The sequence below is a fragment of the Triticum aestivum genome, chromosome 2B (genome assembly GCF_018294505.1).
Source record: "Triticum aestivum cultivar Chinese Spring chromosome 2B, IWGSC CS RefSeq v2.1, whole genome shotgun sequence".
Classification (NCBI taxonomy): domain Eukaryota; kingdom Viridiplantae; phylum Streptophyta; class Magnoliopsida; order Poales; family Poaceae; genus Triticum; species Triticum aestivum.
In genome coordinates, this window is record NC_057798.1 from 190989244 (window position 1) to 191001729 (window position 12486).

General features: G+C 48.3%; 2 protein-coding genes across 3 annotated transcripts; both read left to right on the plus strand.

Moving 5' to 3' along the window:
• The first annotated feature begins 2767 nt into the window (after positions 1-2767).
• Positions 2768-4548, plus strand: LOC123041014 (uncharacterized). Its single transcript, XM_044463712.1, has one exon. The coding sequence runs from the start codon at positions 2852-2854 to the stop codon at positions 4391-4393; it is 1542 nt and encodes a 513-aa protein (XP_044319647.1). The 5' UTR covers positions 2768-2851; the 3' UTR covers positions 4394-4548.
• A 3448-nt stretch (positions 4549-7996) lies between these two features.
• On the plus strand, positions 7997-12312 carry LOC123044283 (glycine-rich cell wall structural protein 1.8). Of its 2 annotated transcripts, none has more exons than XM_044466988.1 (5): positions 7997-8249; positions 8534-8676; positions 8785-8853; positions 8939-9045; positions 9934-12312. In XM_044466988.1, the coding sequence occupies exons 2-5, from the start codon at positions 8565-8567 to the stop codon at positions 12097-12099; spliced, it is 2454 nt and encodes an 817-aa protein (XP_044322923.1). In that variant the 5' UTR covers positions 7997-8249; positions 8534-8564; the 3' UTR covers positions 12100-12312. The 2 variants fall into 2 exon arrangements, with proteins under 2 accessions (XP_044322923.1, XP_044322924.1); XM_044466989.1 differs by having other exon boundaries at positions 8534-8644.
• Positions 12313-12486: the final 174 nt, after the last annotated feature.

Consider the following 12486-nt stretch of genomic DNA (forward strand, 5'->3'; position numbering starts at 1 on the left):
CCATGTAATCAAGTTAGTTTTGTTAGGGTTTGATCCCTAGTATCCACTATGTTCTGAGATTGATGTTGCTATGACTTTGCTATGCTTAATGCTTGTCACTAGGGCCCGAGTGCCATGATTTCAGATCTGAACCTATTATGTTTTCATGAATATATGTGTGTTCTTGATCCTATCTTGCAAGTCTATAGTCACCTATTATGTGTTATGATCCGACAACCCCGAATTGACAATAATCGGGATACTTCTCGGTGATGACCATAGTTTGAGGAGTTCATGTATTCACTATGTGCTAATGCTTTGTTCCGGTTCTCTATTAAAGGGAGGCCTTAATATCCAGTTTCCGCTAGGACCCCGCTGCCACGGGAGGGTAGGACAAAAGATGTCATGCAAGTTCTTTTCCATAAGCACGTATGACTATTTACGGAATACATGCCTACATTAAATAGATGAACTGGAGCTAGTTCTATGTCACCCTATGTTATAGCTATTACATGAGGAATCGCATCCGGCATAATTATCCATCACTGATCCATTGCCTACGAGCTTTTCACATATTGTTCTTCACTTATTTACTTTTCCGTTGCTATTGCTATAATCACTACAAAACCCAAAAACATTACTTTTGCTACTGTTACCTTTATTATCATACTACTTTGCTACTAAATACTTTGCTGCAGATACTAAGTTATCCAGGTGTGGTTGAATTGACAACTCAACTGCTAATACTCAAGAATATTCTTTGGCTCCCCTTGTGTCGAATCAATAAATTTGGGTTGAATACTTTACCCTCGAAAGCTGTTGTGATCCCCTACACTTGTGGGTTATCAGAGACATAGGATCACCATGTGTTAAACCTTTCAAGGTCTACAAAATAATGATCAATAGCATAATTTACCTTGACCCCAACGCTCCCATCCTAAACAAAAGATTCAACATGCTGATCTCATTCCACGATGAACCCTTTTATATGAGAGCTTATTGAAGAAAATTCCATTGGAAGCTAATAAATAGTTTCATGTAGGATGACCATCCCCTCCAAAATATTTTGTTCAGGCATGAAAGTCGCTTGCGTAGGGCGGACCACTGAATGAGCGATGGTGAAGAGCCTATTATTACTTAGTTTTTGTGAATATTTTGAAGTTGAGGTTCAGCAAGCAAATAGGTCGTAACCGTTCCATCGGAATTGCCTCTTCCTTCTTAGGAAGAAAAATGATTATCCCAAAACTGGGGTGAAACAATGTAAATCATCATTTAAAAGATCCTTGGACATGGGTAGAAAGCCGGTTTTAGTTATCTCCCAACACCTACCGTAGAATTTAGCAATGAACCCATCTGATCCCAGAGCTTTCTTTCTTTCCATTTGAGAAATGGCGTCGAAAATCTCCTTCTCTAAGAAATGTGATGTCAAACTGGCATTTTCATCCGGAGAAAGTTGTGGTATATCACCAGTCACCTCCTCGTCCATCATGATGAAATTGGAGTTTGGATATCAAAACAAACGCTTATAATATTTTGCAATATATGCCTTAATCATATCCTAACCAACAATAGCACATTCATCTTGGTTGAGTTGGTAAATCTTTTTTTCCTACGCTTTCCATTTGCAATAAAATGGAAAAACTATGTATTATCATCCCCTGAACAGACTTTACCTTAGCACGCTGAGACCATTGTAACCCCCTCCCATACGTTTGGCCAAAAACTCATCCATCTGGATCTTCCATGCAGAGGGGTGAAAATTCGGCCTTGACATCTTAAGTGTTAACAATGCCCATCAGGCGCTCTTATAAAACACCACTCAAATTCTTCACCCAACTCCAAAGAGACTGCCTAAGATGACATATCTTGAACTACCAATGTTCAATATTAGTTGCTCCTCTCATTTCGTTAGACTATTCTTGAGCCACCAATCATGGAAACCTTCCCTTTCAAACAAAAATGTTTCAAAAGAGAAGGCAACTTTGTTCCTCAAACGAGCAATCTCACCGGAGTCCAAAAGAAGAGGTGCATAATAAAAAAAATACTTCTCTGGAGAGCTCTGACAGTCACGAGATAGATTTTTTCATCTATATTAATATCGATCAGGTCCTTCACGGAATATTTATTGTAGTTCATTTTTTTTACTCTGCATATTAGGTTTCGTTAGGACAAGTCTTTGACAAAACAAAGAATATTAATTTGTATGGAGGCCTAATGTGCAGTGGAAAAATGGGAGAGAGTATCCGTATTTTGTGAGGAAACCTAATATTAATTTGTAAGGAGACCTAATATGCAGTACAAAAATTAGAACATTAAATCAGGGCCCCTCGAAATGTTCGAAAAAGCGACATCCCTTTTCCTGTCAATTTCCAATAATCAGTTTTTGAGAAATTAGTTCCAATAATCTTGACCAACTGTAAAGTACCAAAGTCCATTCATTCCAGAAATTTCTTCCCGGTTCCAGGTCCAGGACCATGACTTTGTGCATATGTGTGTCACATCTTTAAGATCACTTCACCACCAAACCTACGTTTGACTCTGTCTTGAGCGTATCCATGGCGGTGTGCTCTTTCTTTGATTTTATACCGTAATAATAACAAACTTATTCGATGTTGATGACCAGCACAGAGACCTGGATGATTCCCATTTCTTCCTATTCATTGTCAAAGTAGTCTTGGTAAACGAAGCACTTCCAAGTTCCACCTGTTAATTTCCAGTGAATTTCCCTGGTTCTCTCTATCTATATATGGAGCCACTCTCTGGCAGACACTACCCCGGTGCACTTCAACCGTATCGTCAGATCACTGAAACTTTTACTCTTGCATTACTGATTACTTGTCTGTCTCTGAGTGTCATCAGGCACTCCTAATCAATGGCGGAGATGGTCAGTTCCGCGGTTGTCGAGGAGACATTAAACCAGATCGTATCTGGTCTGATTGACAGGCATGAAGAGAGACCAGAGCGGACCGAGCAGATGGAGAGGCTGGAGATGGCGCACATCAAGCTGGAGGCGGCGCTCGAGACATCCGGCAAGTGGCAGATCAACGACGCGTCGCTGCTCCGCTGGCGCCACAAGCTGAAGCGTGCGGCCCAGGAGTGCGACGCCGCGCTGCGCAAGTGCAAGCAGCGCGCCGTGGAAGACGAGGAGGAGGAGGAGGCGGTCAGGGGCTCCTCCTTCCCTAGGCGGCTGGCCCATGCCACCAAGTCGTTCGTGACCGGTTTCTTCCGCCGTGACACCGGCGGCGGCGCATCTGTCCGGAGGTTCGAGTGGTTCGCCGACGGCGCCAACGAGTTCCTGAGGTTCGTCGAGCTCGGCGGCACGCCACGCGGGTACATGTTCTTCGACCCTCTCATCGGGCGCCTCCTCGCCGGCCAAGAGCTACGTTACAGGCTCGTCCGGGGAAGCCAGTACCACCTGTTCTGCGTCCGCCCCATCAGCTTCGAGGACCGCGGGGTGGAGGCCAAGATGCTGTTCGTGTACGAGGACGACGAGGCGCCGGAGAAGAACCTGTGCCTGGGCTCCATCCTGCGCCTCTCGGAGAGCACGGACGTCGTCGGGATCACCATCAAGTGCTTGCAGCTGGTGACCCCTCATTTCAGGTCCACGGCGGAGTCGGCGAGGAAGGAGCTCGCCGGGCTGCCCACGCAGGACTTCTCCTGGGTGCCGTACCTCGACTCCAGCCACCAGGATCACTGGAACAGCATCCACAGCAGCCTGACCCAATGGTTCCGTCCGAACCCACTCTGCTGCAAGCACCAGCACGACGAGCTCCAGCCCCGCACCAGCAGCACAACGAGACCGTCAGATGTCTCTCTAGAGCCGGTCATCGAGGTGTTCCTGCAGCGCCACATCCCGCTGTCCGAGTACAACGTGCACAGAAGCAAGAGCGCTATCCAAGGCGAGAGGGGCTGTCTGAAAGACGTGCCACACCTGAAACTCGGGCTGCTCTTCTCCCCCCATGGATCTTCAGAGGACCTGGTGCCGGCGGTCGAGAGCTCCGCGATCGAGGTGATCGACGGCGAGGAGCAGAGCGGCATGCACACAAACATCAGCCTGGAGCAGCTGGACGAGGTGATGCTGCCCAAGGCGATAGATTGCCTCTACAAGAGGCCCGAGGCCACGGCGTACCAGATGTTCTGGAAGTCCAAGCACGGCACCGCATTCCTGCAGGTTGAGAAGACGAGCTTGGTGAAGATGCCGTCGACGAGGATTGGAGAGGCTGGGACAAGAAGGTTGGCGATCCAGCGACGCCGAGATCCGAAGCTCGAGAGGTGGATACAGGTGGTCATAGACTTCCTCAATCTCTGGGTTGCACACGCACCCCAAAAGCTGCGGAGCTCATTCATCGAATGGATTCACAAGGCCAATGAAATGAAACAAGCGCCGCAGCAAAGACCTACTGCTTCATACTAGAAGAAGTCCGTGGAAGAAGCTGCAGAGCTCACTGCTCTGTACTGTTACGCACTTTGCCACACACGTTTGAAAAAGGATTTAAATTCAAGATCATGTCTGTCAAACATATTGTTAATAAAGGGATAGAAAAAGAATGGTGAGGATTCTCCAATATAATATATTATTATATTTTAACGGTGTACACACAAGTGTTTTTTCTGGCTAAATTTTCCATGCTTAAAACACCCAACCTTCGATGTGTGGGGTACATGTTTTATGAAGCATGTATCTCTATGCGATGACGCCTGCATGAGGAGAAATGGTGCCGACGATGGATCTTAAAAAAAAAACTCTCCTTGAAAAGGTGTGTGCGGGGTACTCTATGTGTGCTGCTCAACAATTTGTGTTGATTTTCGCCTTTTTTTAATTAACCGGACAATTCTCTTCCGCTTAATTAGGACGAGGCAGGTCTTTTGCCTTCGTTTCAAAAAAAATATATCCAAAATGGCTGAGTTACATTGTCATACAATTGTGTCATAACATGTCTGTTTCCAATTTGATGAAAGATAAAAGGCACCTACTTCTCTTGCTTTGTTGTCAACTCTAGTTGATTGGTAGGAATGTTTCAAAAATAAAATTCAGCACTCTAGTTGAATGCATCGAGTGGAATTGAATTCACTTTGGTTCCAGCAGCTCGTAAGCCTTGATTTGTTCTCCAGCCCTAGCTACAAGCCTACAACTTTGAGACATGTTCACTTGTACACTTCTAGTGCATAAAACATTTCCTTCAAACTTTTGAAAAAAATAAAATCATATTTTTTTCAAGAAACTATTAAAATCCTATTTGAACCTCCTCACGACTCTTGAGTGGAACTGAGGCCCTCAACCCCTTTTCCGGAGTCGGCTAGGGTGGTGTCTGAGATGGTCAAGATGGGAATGGGCAGAGCTCGTCGGGTCACTAACCCGACCCAAAAATTTGAGGCCAATGGGTCATGTGGGTGGGTCTCAAACTAGACTTGGTCAACAAGCTGGCACCGGGTGATCTGCTCGGTCAATCTTATATCTCGCATCACTGTAATTTTCGTCGCGCCGTTGACGTAGGACCCTATTTTGCGACGCAATCTGTCATATAATTTTCAATGAAAGCTCGGTATATCAACAACAGAATTGTTTTTGTATATTTTGGCAAGATGCTACAAAACCACAGGCAGGTGGCTTGATTTTTTTTTCTATTAACCACGTATTAGAAATCGCATTGATTCTTACACTAGTCAGATTTCAATAAAACCACGCCTAATTTCAACATCTCGTTTGTTCACAGGACAATGTACAACAAGAATTTAGGTCGACCCGAAATACCAATTGGGCCAACAAGACCATTGACAATTCTTTATATGGGTCGACCCGTGGCCTCTCAAATTAGCCTCTAGGCCATAGGGGCCGGGTCAAAGGCCAGGTCCGGATCGGCCCATTCCCATCCTGACCCAACCGTGTTCTTGTTCCCATCTCCAGGGTCCTTTGTGCATAAGGGCGGACGCGTGTGCAATTTTAGTTTTTTTCAGGGTTCGCTTTGCAATGATGTAAAGGCTTCTGGGATCTTCGGATCCCTGCCATTTCTTGAAAAATAAAAATCGAAATCGAGGCCCCGGGGTTCAATGAACAAATCCGCCCATTGCATGCAATCAATGCTACCTAGCATGCCAAGCCAACCTCTTCTCTCATTAGATGCCATCAATTTTTTTGTCTTCCTTGTTGGGTGACCGAAGATATTCAGAACCAAAGACACGGATGATCACTTTGGCAAGCCTACTCACTGACTCAATTGTAGTATCTTCACCAATGCGAAGGTACTCATCGGCATAGTCAGCCGGAATGCCGTATGCAATTACCCGCATAGCTGCCGAGATTTTTTGATATGCACTAAATCCCTTCAATCCCGTTGCATTTCTTCTTTGTGTAAAATACCGACAATTGGCTTTGCAAGCTTGAACTATTTTTACCAAGAGGGATCGGCGCATTCGGTACCTTCTCCGGAAGAGGTGCGACAGATATGTTGGATTGTCCGCGAAGTAGTCTTGCATCAACATCTCGTACCCGAGATGGCGATTTTGAGGAATGCAAAGACGGCCGATGGTCGATCCTCGCCGTCTCTTTCGGTTCTCATCTTCATGCCCCTTCACGGCGAGGGCCATCACCAATGTATGCTGCCGATAGTTGACAAGCAACGTCTCAACATCCGAGTCGTCTAAATCAGACGAATCCTCGAGCAAAAACTTCTGGCATGGGCTCAATTCCATCTAAATTCACAAATACGCATGTCGCGTTAACCAACTATGCATACCGCTCGGCACAAGCACAAGGTCAAGTACTCGGGGCGGTGGCTCTGCGGTGGTGGATCTCGAGGCGGTGACTAGGGGCGGCTCGGGGCGGTGGATCCCGGGCGGCGACGGTGACTAGGGGCGGCTCGGATCGGCGTATCTGAGGAGCCGGTGAAGCGGCTCGGTGGAAGAGTGTAGGGGCGCCCCCGCGGCGTGATTCCGCCCGCAGATTTGGCTGGAATCGCCGGCGTCAGACGTGCGGAACCAATGGCGGGCGGTGGCGGAAGGGGTGGGGAAAGGGCGGGACTGAAATGTCCCTCTGGCCAATCGCTTTCCTAGGATACGTTGCACCGTTGGGGCGAGGTGAAAACCTGCGTTTCCACGGGTTGGGATGGGATTTTACAGCGCCCCTAAAAAAATTGCGGATCAGATGCGTTTGGGGTCTGGTCGGGCAACATTTTATGCACAGACCCGTATTTTGGCGGTTATTTTGCGGGTCAGGGCATTATACGGGGCCTACTAGAGATGCTCTAAGGCCCTCAACCCCTTTCCCAGAGTTGGCTGGGGTGGTGTCTGAGATGGTCAGGATGGGAATGGGCCGAGTCAGCTCATCGGGTCACTAGCCCGACCCAAAAATTCGAGGCCAATGGGTCATGTGGGTGGGTCTCAAACGAGATTTGGGTCAATAGGCCGGCATCGGGTGACCCACTCGGCCAGTCTTATATCTCACAGCAGGTGCAATTTTCGTCACGCCTGTGTTGTCGCAGGACTCGATTTTGCGATACAACCTGTCCTATAATTTTGATGAACCCTCGGTATATGAACAATAGAATTGTCTTTGTATATTTTGGCAAGATGTGCATGTGCAAAGCCACAAGCAGACGACTTGATTTTTTTCTATTAACCACGTATTAGAAATCTCATTGATTCTTATGCTAGTCAGATTTCAATAAACCGTGCATAATTTTGACATCTTGTTTGTCCATAGGCAATGTAAAGCAAGAATTTCGGTCGACCCGAGATACCCATTGGACCAACGAGGTCATTGACAACTCTTTATATAAATCGACTTGTGGCCTTTCAAATTGGCCCTCGGGCCATAGGGGCCCGGTCAAAGGCCAGGTCCGGATCGGCCCATTACCCAACCGTGTTCTTTGTTCCCATCTCTAGGGTCTTTGTGCATAAGGGCGGATGTGTGTGCAATTTTAGTTTTTTCAGGGTTCGCTTTGCATTGATGTAAACACCGGCTTCTGGGACCTTCGGATCCCTGCCATTTCTTGAAAAATAAAAATCGAGGCCCTGGGTTCAAGGAACAAACCCCACCGATAGCTTGTAAAAAAAAACACCCCACCGATAGGGTTTAACAAGAAGGTTAGAAGGTTAGGAGAGCAGCCGCCGTCCCGGAGGCCGGAGTCCCTCGCCGCCGAGACCCGCTCCCTTCACTCCCACCAAATCGCCCCTGCTACGACTGAAATCCCTTTCACTCGCAACCGGCGGCGTCGTCCGGACGCGAATCCCCTCTTGCCGGCGGCGTGGTTCGGACGCGATTCCTCTCGCTGGTAAGGATCACGGACCCCTGGCCTTGCTCGGAGTGCTGCTCGTCCCGCTCCCGCCTTTTCGTTGCCCTGAACATTCGAACCGAACCACTCAGCCGTGCATTTCGGGTTCCATTTCCTGCATCCAAAACGAATTAGTGCTTCCGAGATCCCGCATCAATAGCCCTCCTAATAGCAGTTTGATTTCAGAAAATTTGGGGGTTCGGCTGGATCCCCATCCGGGGCTAATCCTTCTGCGTTAGCAACCGTGAATCTGTCTCATGCAAGGTTTTTTTTCTTTTCTTCAGTGCCCGTGGTCTGTAGCAGGGGACTTGTGCGATGGCTTTTGCTAGTAGGATGGGGATCGTGCTGAGGAGGGCCTCGGGGTCCTCGAATTCGTCGCTGCTCCAGGCAGTAAGGTGCATGTCTTCTTCCAAGCTTTTTGTTGGAGGTATGCTCATATGAGAAAACTGTTCTAGCTCCTTCTGATTCGAAGGTCCGTGCATATTATTGAGGCCGGCTAATTATCTAATTACATGTCTGTTTTACCTCCTTTCAGGACTATCGTATGCCACAGATGACCCAACTCTGAGGGATGCCTTTTCTGGCTATGGGGACGTCCTTGAAGGTTGTTTTCCCAATTAGCATGACACAATGGCTATATATTTTTTGCCATGTTGTTAACACTTTCTTTCTTTTGGGATCGGGTTCAGCTAGAATCATCATGGACAGAGAGTCTGGCAGGTCAAAGGGTTTTGGATTTGTTACTTACGCATCCACCGAAGCTGCCGCGGCTGCCATTAGTGCTATGGATGGCAAGGTGATTTTGCAGATATCCCCTACGTGTTATTGCGGATATGCTATGACATTCATGCCTATTGTTTCGTTTTTATCCTCTGCGCCACTTTGCAAATATAGTCCCAAATTTCAGGTTGCATGTTTTTGCTTCAGGAGTAGCTTGTCCTATTGTCTATTCATTGTTCTTGTCTGCTGCCTTGTACATGACACTTGTCATGCGCTGCAACTGCCAAACTGTTTTATCAACGCAATGATGCAATATAATTAGCATTATTGTCTTGATCTAAAGTGGAGATGTCTGAATTTTGCATGATTCACTGACCATTAAACTGTGCCGCCCATCAATTTATGTTCTGCCAAGGATAATGGCAAGCATCTTCCCTTTTCCTGCCTTAGTTCATGATATACCTTCATAGTTCATACAAACATCAGCTCTATGAGTATTGACCCAATTATATGCTAGAGCTCCAGATCTTTGACATTTTGAGAAGCATATTGTTGTTAATCCATTGTTGTAACTTCCAACAATCCGAAGCTGTTGGCACTTGTTTCCTAGATGCATCATTCCAGATGTTAATAGATCGCATGATTCATAAACTGATGAACACCAGGGAATGCATGTTTAGGGAGTAGCAGACTATTCTCAATTTTGGCATATCGTTGCATGAGATAACTGTTCCCGTAAATATTTGAATTATTTTGACTTAATTTATGTCTAGGATATCTTGCTGAGCTGTAAAATTTACCTGCTCTGATGCTTGCGGAAATGTTGTTCTATCATCGGAACTTGGGGATTGTTTTCTGCCTTGATTAAAGTTGCACCATTTCTAAAATATGGATATACCTGTCATTACCAAGCTGACTGTTATGTTTATCTTTTGCAAATTTGTAACGCATCCATCTGCTTTAGGACCTTCACGGAAGAATGATAAAGGTAGACTATGCCAGTGACCGTGCTGGTGGGACACGTGGAGGTGGATATGGCACTGGTAATTACGGAAGTGGCGGATATGGCGGCGCGGGATTTGGAAGCGGCGGCAGTGGATATGCTGGCAATGGTGGTGGTTACGGAAGTGGCGGATATGGCAGCATGGGATATGGAAGTGGTGGTGGTGGTGGATATGCGGGCAATGCTGCTGATTATGGAAGTGCAGGGCATGCCAGTGGTGGTGGATATGGTAATGCGGGATATGGTGGTTACAGTAGTGCTGCAGGTGGTGGCGAGTATTCTAGCATCAACAACAATGCTGTTGCTGGTGGCCATGGCGGCGGTGATGGAAGCCACAATAATGCCAGCACTTCGGGCGGAAGTGCTGGTAGCTATGGCGGTGGTGGCGAAATCTACAATAATGTCAGTAACTCTGGTGGAAGTGCTGGTGGCTATGGCGGCAGTGGCGGAAGCTACAATAATGCCAGCAACTCGGGCGGTAGTGCTGGTAGCTATGGCAGCGGTGGCGGAATCTACAATAATGCCAGCAACTCGGGTGGAAGTGCTGGTGGCTACGGCGGCGGTGGCGGAAGCTACAATAATGCCAGCAACTTGGGTGGAAGTGCTGGTGGCTACGGCGGCGGTGGCGGAAGCTACAATAATGCCAGCAACTCGGGTGGAAGCGCTGGTGGCTACGGCGGCGGTGGCGGAAGCTACAATAATGCCAGCAACTCGGGTGGAAGCGCTGGTGGCTACGGCGGCGGTGGCGGAAGCTACAATAATGCCAGCAACTCGGGTGGAAGTGCTGGTGGCTACGGCGGCGGTGGCGGAAGCTACAATAATGCCAGCAACTCAGGTGGAAGTGCTGGTGGCTACGGCGGCGGTGGCGGAAGCTACAATAATGCCAGCAACTCGGGTGGACGTGCTGGTGGCTACGGCGGCGGTGGCGGAAGCTACAATAATGCCAGCAATTCGGGTGGAGGTGCTGGTAGCTACGGCAGCGCTGGTGGGTACAGTTCCCCCAACACCTATGGCGCGGGCAACTACAACAGCGGAGCTGGCGGCAATGCAGTCTTCGGCGAAAAGGCAGGCAGTTTCAGTAGTGGGTATTCTGCTGTTGCTGGTGGGAACAATTTCCCCAACACGTATGGTGCCGGCAACTACAACAGCGGAGCTGGCGGCAATGCAGTCCTCGGTGAAAAGACCAGCAGTTTCAGCAGTGGGTATTCTGCTGTTGCTGGTGGCAACAACGGCAGCGCTGGTGGGAACAATTTCCCCAACACGTATGGCGCGGGCAACTACAACAGCGGAGCTGGCGGCAATGCAGTCCTCGGTGAAAAGACCGGCAGTTTCAGCAGTGGGCATCCTGCTGTTGCTGGTGGCAACAACGGCAGTGCTGGTGGGAACAATTCCCCCAACGCCTATTGTGCCGGCAACTACAACAGCGGAGCTGGCGGCAATGCAGTCCTCGGTGAAAAGACAGGCAGTTTCAGCAGTGGGCATCCTGCTGTTGCTGGTGGCAACAACGGCAGTGCTGGTGGGAACAATTCCCCCAACACCTATGGTGCCGGCAACTTCAACAGCGGAGCTGGCGGCAATGTAGTCTTCGGCGAGAAGACCGGCAGTTTCAGCAGTGGGAATTCTGCTGTTGCTGGTGGCAACAACGGCGGCTACAGCGCTGGTGGGTACAATTCCCCCAACACCTTTGGTGCAGGAAACTACAACAGCGGAGCTGGCAACAATGCAGTCTTGGGCGGAAGCACTGGCTGTTTCAGCAGCGGGCATTCTGCTGTTGCTGGTGGCAACAACGGCGGCTACAGCGCTGGTGGGTACAATGCCCCCAACACCTTTGGTGCCGGAAACTATAACAGCGGAGCTGGCGACAATGCAGTCTTGGGTGGAAGCACTGGCAGTTTCAGCAGCGGGCATTCTGCCGTTGCTGGTGGCAACAACGGCGGCAACTTTGCTGGAAATGTTGGCAGCATCGGCAACTTTACTGGCAGCCGCAATGGCAGCAGCTATGCTGGAGAATTTGGCGGCGCTGAGGTCCTTGGAGCTAGCAAGGTGCAGTACAACGGCCAAGACGACCTGCTGGGTGCTGACTACTTCTCTGAGTCGGAGGACCGTCATGCGGGCAGGTCAGCGTAAGTTTACAGCGTCGCGGAACATCTTGAGAGGCAAAGGTAAAAATAATGAATGCCCGGCGGGTGCTTTTTGTTAGAGAAAACCCAAAGCTTGATGATGCATCTGGGGTAGGTTATTAGGTAAAGAAGAAGTGTTTGGTTATTCTGCTTTGGTTTTGCATGCTATTTTGAGACGAGAACGGTCATGGTGATGCTTCTGGCCATCGATTACTGTTTTTATCTTGTACTCCCTCCGTCCCAAAATAAGTGTCTTGAGCTTAGTACAAATTTGTACTAGAGCTAGTGCAAAGTTGAGACACTTATTTTGGGACGGAGGAGTATATCGAGATGGAAAATGGCTGTTTAGCCTGTTGATTAGGCTGTGTGTTCATCCTACTGCGTGACAATGTAA